This window comes from Cupressus sempervirens, chromosome 9, assembly GCF_028749045.1.
Source record: "Cupressus sempervirens isolate cs-2001-9-10 chromosome 9, ASM2874904v1, whole genome shotgun sequence".
NCBI classification, from domain to species: domain Eukaryota; kingdom Viridiplantae; phylum Streptophyta; class Pinopsida; order Cupressales; family Cupressaceae; genus Cupressus; species Cupressus sempervirens.
The window spans coordinates 809196490-809206599 of record NC_143126.1 but is presented as its reverse complement, the minus strand read 5'-3'; the positions used below and the strand labels follow the sequence as shown (position 1 = coordinate 809206599).

General features: G+C 35.5%; 1 protein-coding gene across 5 annotated transcripts in view; it reads left to right on the top strand.

Moving 5' to 3' along the window:
• The first annotated feature begins 1708 nt into the window (after positions 1-1708).
• LOC149541167 (uncharacterized) overlaps positions 1709-10110 on the top strand; it is a 47273-nt gene continuing 38871 nt past the window's right edge. Inside the window, exons 1-2 of one of the 5 annotated variants that reach the window (XM_089802166.1) lie at positions 1709-2045; positions 2657-4482. In XM_089802166.1, the coding sequence (XP_089658292.1) occupies positions 3517-4482 (966 nt within the window). In that variant the 5' untranslated portion in view covers positions 1709-2045; positions 2657-3516. Of the gene's footprint in view, positions 2046-2268; positions 2441-2506; positions 4483-10110 lie in introns of those variants that run through there. The other 4 variants (XM_089802169.1, XM_089802168.1, XM_089802170.1 and 1 more) reach the window with 4 other exon arrangements.

Sequence of the window (10110 nt, the reverse complement as noted above, 5' to 3'; positions counted from 1 at the left end):
TAAAATTAAATATTAATCCTCATGTTTATTAAAAAAGTTTTAATAAATATCTCCTCAACCCAAACCCTTGAAATAAATAAAACTTTATTTATTTCCTAAAAATCTAATTTATCCTCATCCTAAGAAGTTCTAGACTCTTCTAGAAAGTCTTCATCCTCATCCTAGGAAATTCTAGACTATTCTAGAAAGTCTTTATCCTCCTCCAAAATCTAGACTCTTCTAGAAGATGTCTTTAAACCTAATCCTAATCCCCTCCTAACCTTGTCACATTCCCTAAACATGGGTTAAGACTTACTAACCCAAGCCAAAGTTAACAAATATCTCCTCCTTCACCCACCCTCATTAAATGCCATCCACTTGCCTATCCCTAAGCTAATCCTAAACCATCCTAATCCATCCTCTAATCATTTGCACAAGCCTAAGCAAGCTTAAAACTTTCCTAATCAAGTCCAAGTCGAATTTGCTCTCATCACCCTCAAAATATCTCAACCATAAAACTTTATGAAGTCCACTAGGTCATAAATGACTCTTACAAGCCCTTTTATTGCTCTTACAAGTCATTATGAGGGTCTTTATGAAGATTTTATCTCTTGAGCCTCCTTTGTTGACTCATCCTTGCCCTTTCCTCCATCCTCTCACCATGTGACATGTGTCACTCCTTGATTGGCTATAAGGAAGCACAATCCATGTGCTCTCCTCTCATGCAATCTGAGCCTTCCATAAGCTTTTTCCCATCCTTGCATCTTAGCCCTCAATCCCTCAAGCCTCTTGCCTATAAATTGGATCCTTCCCCTTTGCAAAATAACACAATCCATGAAGTAAAGTTATAATGCTATTTTGAGAGCCAAATCCATACTAAAGCCATCTATCCACACCAAAAATCCACAATCATCCATTGAAGCCCTTTTTGAAGCATAAAGCTTGAGCATACATCCTATCTATTTAGACAAAGCTACTCAACAAGAGAGCTTCTTATTGAGAGAGCCCATTAATGACTCATATTCTCAATTAAGAGCTCATCTTAGTCTATCTTGAAGTTTATGAATTTTGTTTAGTTTGTAGAAGCTTTATTTAAATTTGGTTTCTATTAGCATACTAACATTTCTCATATACAATATTAATGCCGAGAACGCTGCAATCATTACACAAGTTACCTCACAAGTTACCATTGTGTTGTAGGCTCTTGCTTGTGAATGAAATGTCATTTTTGTTGTATGATCTAAATGTTGATTTTCTTCTCTCTAATTCTTGTTATATGATTTAAATGTATTTGCGTACATGTACTTAAAAAAGGAATAATTTCCTTAAATTTACACCACAAAAAGACATATTCAATACGAGTAAAAATTTAATACGTTATTTAACTGTACCAAACCAATATGATAACTGGATAAAAATAAAAATAACAAGTCATCAAGGATAATCGACAATCATATTAATAAAACATACCATTGACAATGTAAATATCTAACAGAATAGATTTCAATTATGCTTGAATCGCTTTATGTGAATGCATGCTTGAGTTGAAATTATCATTTCTCCACCCGTAACTATGTTGCACAAACTATTTAAAAAAATTAAATTATTCTATTAGATGACACTATGTACTAATAAAATAATTTTTTAAAACTCCGCTTTCATGCTTCTTCCACGTACTCATTGCACACCGAAGTGGAGGTAATAATGAATTAAAATAGTACACAATTTTGAACGGCCAAATTTTGCATCGAGAATGTTGATTAGATAGACTTTGCTGGTGTTCGTGAATTTATCCTTGGGATTACCTGTTCCGCAGCCTTCAGTTATGCCGCAAAATCATTTACATCTAAATACGCGTGAATTTCAGTCCACACGAAAGATGCTTCTTTCGTCAAATCACCATTTTGGGTTTCACAAGAACTACTTTCTATACAATTCCTGTCAGGACGGCTAAATTTGTCCGCTCTCGTCCAACTCAAACGAGATTTAATGAAACCCAATGCAAACGGATCACAATTTAGTTATTCTCATTTTCATTCAGACGAGGACAACGATAACATTCTAAGGTACAGTCAACGAACGCAGGAAGTTTATGTGTTGTTTTGAAAAAAAACTTATTGATAAATATAAAACAAGGTTTATAAAAACCTTCAAAAACTACAGTTAAATCGTGATAGTGATATCACGAAGTTTTTAAAATTATTTTCAGATTTAGGGTTAATCACATGTAATTTAATCTTTTCGGGCAGAATTTGTACTCCTTAGCGTAGTTTTGAAAGAGTTTGACGGTTTTAAAATTATGTCGTTGAATTTCGTCATGAAAGTTTAAAGTTGCATGTGGTCTCTACGATTTCTTTAAAATTTAAGAATCTATGCATTTTTCATCAGAGTCGAGAGAAATTTGACACTTCTTAGTTAAAATTTCAAGGAATTTACCCGTTTTTCAGAGTAATTAATACAGGTTAGAGAATACTCTACAGGGATTCGTAGACTTAATGCTTTCAAGTCACATTATTTTATTCCGTAGTCTTTAGACTTTGACAGTCAAGGTGAATTTGTGTTGTAGAAGGTTTGAAGATGAATTCCTGCTTTTTTCTTTGAAGTTGCGAGTTTCTCCTTTTTTCTTTCTGGCTAATTCCTTAAATGTGTTTTTGGATCCATTTTTTATGGCCTTCAGAGGATTCTGAATGAAGAAACTTCGTTGAATGATTGCCAATTGATGAAGTATTTCTTCAAATTTTCACTATTGGTAATTTGCTGGTGAAATCTTCCGTTGAATATCTAGCAGGTGTGCAAGTCTTGTTTAAGATTTGAGAATTTGTGAGAGCTTAGGTATGAATATGCGGATTAAAGCTGGGTTTTGATCTAATTTGGTTGAAATAATAAGAGATTTGAAGACTTATAAGCTCTAATTACCTGATCCGATGCAGCGATTGGAGGAATAGAAAGATGAAATAAATTTTCTCTATAGGTTTTAACTTCGATGGTGAATCTCTGGATTCTGTTTCATCTGCTTGATCATTTTGATGTTTCGTATTATTTTGGCAGATTTGACAGCGTCTTTGTATAAATTTTAGTGGAAATTTGAGAAAATAGCTGGGGAATAGTTCCCTTTTATGGATTTGATGAGTTCGGCCGATGAATTACTACGCTGATGGTGGACATTTCGAAGGAAAATGAGGGATCTGGTCTGTTATCCCTGTAAATCGGAAAATATTGAAACCAGTTTTTAGTTGTTGAAGCCGAATTGGCGTTAAGTTGTGGCACTGGTTGTTGTGAGACTTTTAATTTTCAGTGCTGAACTTTTATAGAACTCTCGTATGCCTGATCTTTGTTCTAAGGCATTTCTTATCAAATTTGGCGTATTTATTCTGAGCAAGATCTCACAAACCAGATTTCCACAAGGGGCATTTAGAGTCATCTCACCCCTCAGTTGTGCTCCAAAGCAAGGTTTTGCCGCCTGATTTAAAAAAAACAAAAATATTCTGAAGTGTGTTTGTTCAGGGTATTTCTCAAGTCTGCCATTTGCTTCTAAGAATGGTTCTCACAGATTCATTGAGGTTATCAAAAGACCCTACTCCACTCAGTTTAACTCCAACTTTGGGTGGCAATGGAATGTCGGCAGATAATATAGGAGATGGTGCCTCAGCCTTGTTCTTGTGTAATTACTATGATTTGGAGCAAGTGAGGAAACTGGTTCAATCCTTACATTTGGGTTTGGCAACTGCCTGTGTGGCAAATACCATGGGCGACTTTTTCAAGACTCCTGCAACCGTTGCAGCAAACCTGAGGAAGGAAATGGTTAAATATCTTCAGCAGCAGAGTAAAGCCTATGTGATGGAATATGTGGCAAGTTTAGAATTTTCAAGCTCCCGAGAAAGCCCTGTTGAAGTGGTGGATGACCTGATTGAAAAGTTTGTGCATAGCAAGAGAAATATATTTACCAAAGTATCTGGCTGGTTTTTGGGTGAACAAGAAGAGGACAAGATTGATGACTTTGTTTATGAAATGGACAAAACGGGTTTCTGGGTGAAAGGACAGCGAGAAGTTTTAGCAAAGGAGCTCCTAAAAGCTATTGACCTGGGCAATACCTATCACTGTGACATAAAGTTTGAGTCTAGCGAAGAGCTTGAACTCCACAAACGTTTGTGCATGTTGCGACCATTACATTGTGCTAATGAGGGATGCAGGGATGTATTTTGTGCAGTGTATGCAAAAGATCATGACACAAAATGCCCCTTAAAGCTAGTTCCTTGTGAACAAAATTGCTCTGCAATGTTGAACAGGATTGAAATGGACAAGCACTGTATAACTGAATGCCCTATGAAATTAGTGAATTGTCCTTTCTATCAAGTTGGCTGTATAAACACTATACCTCAGGCATCAATCAAGGAACATTGTGCAGAATTTCTACAGTCACATTTGTTCTATGTTCTCCAGTTTTTACAGAAGCAGGAAGCATTGGTTGGAGATATGACACAACATGTTCTATTGCTGGCGAAGGTAAGTTTTTCTATTTTGCAATGTGGCCTTGAAGGTGTGTTAGTATGCGTTGTATCACTTGCAATGGCACTACTTAAATCTAATATGACATTATTTTCTTGGTTATGTGTGTCTGAGACTCCAAAGCACTTTTCTGAGAAAATGTTGTGAACAGTTTAGTGTGATGTTATAAATTGTCTTGTTCATTCTTTGTTTGGCAATAATTCCATAGGGAACTAGGTTCTTTGTCCTCAGCAGTTTTTAGTTTATTTGATAAGGAGAGGTTGTCAATCCTCTTGTAGTCATTAATGTTCATTGCTGAATTAATCTGCTGAAGGTCTGGACACTTTGCTTTGATCTTTAAATATTTATCGTAGGTTTTACTGGGCCATCCTTATAGTTCAAATAGGAGTATCAGTTGGCATGTCAGCTGTATCAGCATAATATTATCTGCTTCAAATCTATTGTGTTGCACTGCCTATATTCTACCTTCAACAAGGTGCAACATCGAAGACATTGTTAAAGATGTAGTTAAAACCTTTAATAGGGCTGATGAGTAATACCACAAATAAATTTCCTTGTTAGGAGATGAAACAGCCTTAAGAAGTCCTTAGAAGCTAACTCCCGAGAAGGCCAAAGCTTCCCTGCTAATATTTAAACTATTTTTTGACAAATTGAAATATATTTACTTGGAACCTTATAAACCCTAAATTATATCAAGGTTTACTAGTTACATTATGACTCAATTTTATATTTGAGACTTCATTAGTTTACCCTAAAATAACAAACCTATCCTATTGTAATTAGAATCTAGCATACCCAGATTTCTCACAATTTATACGTTAATAATAACAACTTGATTATATATATATATATATATATATAGAGAGAGAGAGAGAGAGAGAGAGAGAGAGAGAGAGAGAGAGAGAGAGATCAGATTTTTATAATTTAACAAGGTTTAGTGGCGAGCGAAAATTCCTTCACAGCTTGTAAATCAACCCCATAATTCTCCTTTCATGGATTTTAAATTACCATTGATACCTAGATTTACAAACAAAACCGAATACATAAAGGTAGGTTTTTTAATACCATCCTATATTTACTTTACTTTTGGATTATTCATTATACCAAAATACACAACAATAACATAAATGGCAACATAAACACTGCTGCAATTACATTGACTGCCTAAATTCAAGTTACAGATTTGGCTTTAGTTATGGGTTTGGCCACAAGAACCCAGCTCGTGGGTACATGAATTTGTTTAGGGGTTTGATAAGTAAATGTATGTCTATATGTATACACAAAAAAGAAGAGAAATATACAAAATTGTAAAACTAAACCATTTCATAGTATGATGCTTGATATTGATCTATGTTCACGTTTCTAATGGAAATCATTACATTGAATTTCTGAGTTACAAAATGAAAATGTAGCTCATGAAACTTGATTCAACATTCAATGTTCATAAATCATCATAGGGATTATCAAAACAAAAATCATCATAGGGATTTTCAGTGGCCGCAAGTAGATCATCATCATCATTGGAACCCAAAGTGGTTCCACTAGCACTAGCTGCACCATGTGGTATGTCATCATCATCATCATTCTCATCAACCATAGTGGCTCTAGCAAGATTTTGAATTGTTGCATCCAAGTCGACAGACTCAGGTGCTACATCCCAAAGCTTTATGCTCCCTTCTTGTATTGTGGATCTTTACATGACAAAAGGTGCAAATATATACACCAAGTCTTCAGCTTTTTTTTCCTGCAGCCAACCAGTTACGCTTCATTTAGTGAATAAAGGAGTATGTACTTCAATTCGGCACAGCAACAAAAGAGCTTACAACCTATAGAGAAGGCCAACAAATAAAAAATAAAGATAAATTTAAGAATGAATTCTACAATACAAGTACCCAAAAACTTGTGAGAGGATCTTGGTTGCAATAGGTCTGAGGTACATATAATCTTGACCATGGAGGTACCACCATGTAATAACATCTATTTTGCATTGGTCATTGACAACACAAGGAGAAAGTTTTTTTCCCGAGACAAACAATCCAAATTCTTCCCTAACACTTGACTTCACATTTGGATCACGGAAGAGTCTACTAAATGGCCTTTTCTACCCATTGGCAACTTCAGAATCTCTATATAGTGGCACTCTAATTGAGATAGCAAGTACTTGTGAGCTATAGTACCTAGGAGATGGAGCATATGCAAGGGGGTGCAATGGTGTGGTAATCTTGTTCCAATATTGTTGAACAATGACTTCCTCCATTTTGTAAAAGGCGCCTTTCAGATCATTTTCTCTTTGTATTACCAATTTTATTTTCTCCAACATTGCGTCCATGCTATCGTAGACATTTCCCAAGCATGGTTCATCTGTATCAGCAAACCAAAGCGTAGACATGATAGGTTCGGTGAATTCCAATACATATTCCACACAAACCCACCAATCATCGTCAAATATCAACGCCTTCACCTTTTGGTCCCTCTCTAAATTTGATTGCTTCCTGTTACCCCATTGGTTGCTAATAACCATCTAATCCAATGCCTCTTTCACCTTGACAAGTTGTCTCAGAATAATTGCGTGAGATGCAAATCGGGTCTCAACAACCTAAGGTCACGTTAATAGTAAGTTAATGTTAAAGCATGTAGCTTTGGTTTGACAATAACTGTGATCAGCATATATATACATATGTATACCAGTATGATGCACATATTGTTATATATATGCATATGTATTATAGCAGTATATGAAACAATGCACAGCTGAAACCGATGATCATATATATATTGTCTGAGATCATTTAAGGCGTGATTGAAACTTATTTTGATTCCTTTGATTTTAGATCACTATTGATCTATATTATATCGGGCTGCAGTTCATAATGATCGGTAATACATTATTAAGACTTGTGTTAAGTCTATGACAAATCGGGCATGATTAATTAACACCGAACTGGTGTGATGGTGAATGTTCATGCCCATTCACCCTCACACCCCTTCGTGTGATATGTATACTTGATCTGTTTGAAAAACAAGGCATTGAAATCAATTAATGCAAGCACATCAAAGGATCAATTTACATTTCAAGTTCAAGAACATTTTATTATCTCTGTTATTTCTGTACTAACATATACAGATTCTGGAGCAAATCTATTCTTTGTCATCAGTGTTCATACTTGCAATAAAGGTTGTGCATTTGTCAGCATCGAATTTGAAATCTAGTAAGAAACTTTACAGTTAATAATACATTTAGAATATGTAAATAATGCAAAAAAAAATTATATTCAATTATGAAAAACATGACATAAAATGATAAATGGAACTAAATAAAATCAATTAAAAAATTTCTACTTTATCGAATTTGCGGATCTAAGCCGTGGACCAGATCTGGGTCTGTACTGGGTTTAGATTCACAAACCTGTATGTCCTGGGTCCGTATATGACCCTGTGGATCTGATCCAAAGGGTTATATACGGACCCTACGTGGATCCAGCTTAGACCGACTGTGATGCCCATGGACTTGAGCGAATCCAACGTGGACCCTATGGACCCATTGGGCAAAAAAGAAAATGTGAGCCAAAACAAGTTAATATATATTTTATTATTATTATTTTTTGCTTGAAACCCTAAACCGACCCCTTTTAGTCATTCTCAAACCCATTTTACACTCATTGATCTCTTATGTTTTGGTTCTAATGATGATGAGGATCTATTACTTGTAGCCACTCAAGTCCCATGTTTCAAACATTATCAATGTAACACGGGAACTCGCACCCCCTCCCAAACCTCAAAGTACCCATCCCTGAGACGTCCCCGCACCGAGTACTTGCCTACCCAAGTACCCTCACTTTCGCCATTTTGCCACCATGTTGCTATTGGAATGGGTACTTGATTTTCTATTTTCTATTTGAATTTTGTTTTTTATTATTGGGTATGTAATATGTTACTATGTTGAATGTTCAATGGTTCTAGTTTATGTTGTAATTTTGCTATGTTCAAGTATTTTAATTTGGTATGTTACTACTGGAACTTCATTTTATAACAATCATTTCAAATTCTATATATATACTATACAACACCCCTCCTTGTCCCATCAACCCCTTGCCACCGTCCTCTGGCCATCCCCTTGCTGTCCCTAAAATAAGGTCCATTCTCCCGCCGTCCCAAGAACTCGTCCTGACATCTCGCCATTTTGACATACCCCAGTATTGGTGTAACATTGAACATTATTGAACTATAAGTCTAAGTATTTTTATGAATTTGATGTGATGAATTTCTTTTGAATCATATTGTTTATCTTTGATATTTGGCATTGATCATTGGTCAAGCATCGTAGACTCATAGTATGAAATGATTTAGTTTTACAATTATGTATATTTCTCTTAGTTTTTTGCTCATGAATTTGATTCTTGAACCCAAATCCGTTCCCAAACTTGAATTGGCAACTTAGTCAAATTTACCTTCAATAATTCAAATTTTGAAAAAGCTCTGAAAATTTCTTGTGACATATGGTGGTTTGTCACAAACATTTGTATCTACTTAGGCTACTGGTATATTTCTTTCATCCACTCTTTACGGGTGCTAATTGCTTGCATCACCAAATTGAGTAAGTGTACAGAGCACGGTGTCCTATAGATGTGATCATATCTCTACCAAAGCACCTACAGCCTTGCAAATTTTTGTATTTACTGTAATTACTTGGACAACATGACCATGACCCATAGACTCTGGAGTCAATGAGAATATTGGAAATGAAATCTGCATCTTTCACTTCCCCTTCGTAGTCGACCACCTTAAAAACTATTGCCCCCTTGGGGGACACAAAAAGAACATTGATCAATAGATAGTTTTTTGCAATCTTTCCATCTATGAGAAATAATAGATACACCTGTTTCCCAAGAATCTCTAATTGGTTTTAGTTGGACCCCTATAGACTTTATCTCTTTTTTCAATAAGGTGGTACACACCTATTCAAATCCATGAACTTTGTAACTAGGAGGTGCATTATTTATTATTGACACTATCTCCCTCCAATATGGCAATCTCACCAAGTTGAATGAAAGGCCATTAACGCTGAGGCAATGTGCAATTTTTTATCAGCAATATATCTTACCTCATTTTAAAATGCTTTCTCTAATGGACCTCTCTTATGGGTGGAGATTTGTGGTTCTACATCTTCATCCTCCACAGAGGGCATATGCAAGAAGGGATGTCTGAGGGCGTAACTAGTTGAGAGGGTGGTATTATTGTTTTTTAACCCAAATTTCTAACCACTTTATTTTCTGTTTGCAACCAATTTGTCAACATCTTCTTGTTCTTTTATAAGTGATGCATCCTATTTGTGCATCTATCAACCCCTTCTTATTTGGCCCAAGGCCCTCGCACATATTAATCCCTTTTACTCTAAGGCCGAAAAAATAAAGTTTCATTAGGTAAAAGGATTTATTATATTGCGCATTGCAAAAACAACATTTTCAAAAAACAAAACCTACTTGTAGGAAGCTGTGAAATTCTTGTAGTACGTCTCCACAAAGGAGACCCTTTATCAATTTTAAATTCTTGACTTCCCTCCTCACCCACTAAAGTTTGGCTTCTCATTGTTGCAATCTATAAAAAAAATGAAAAAAAAAAAACTAA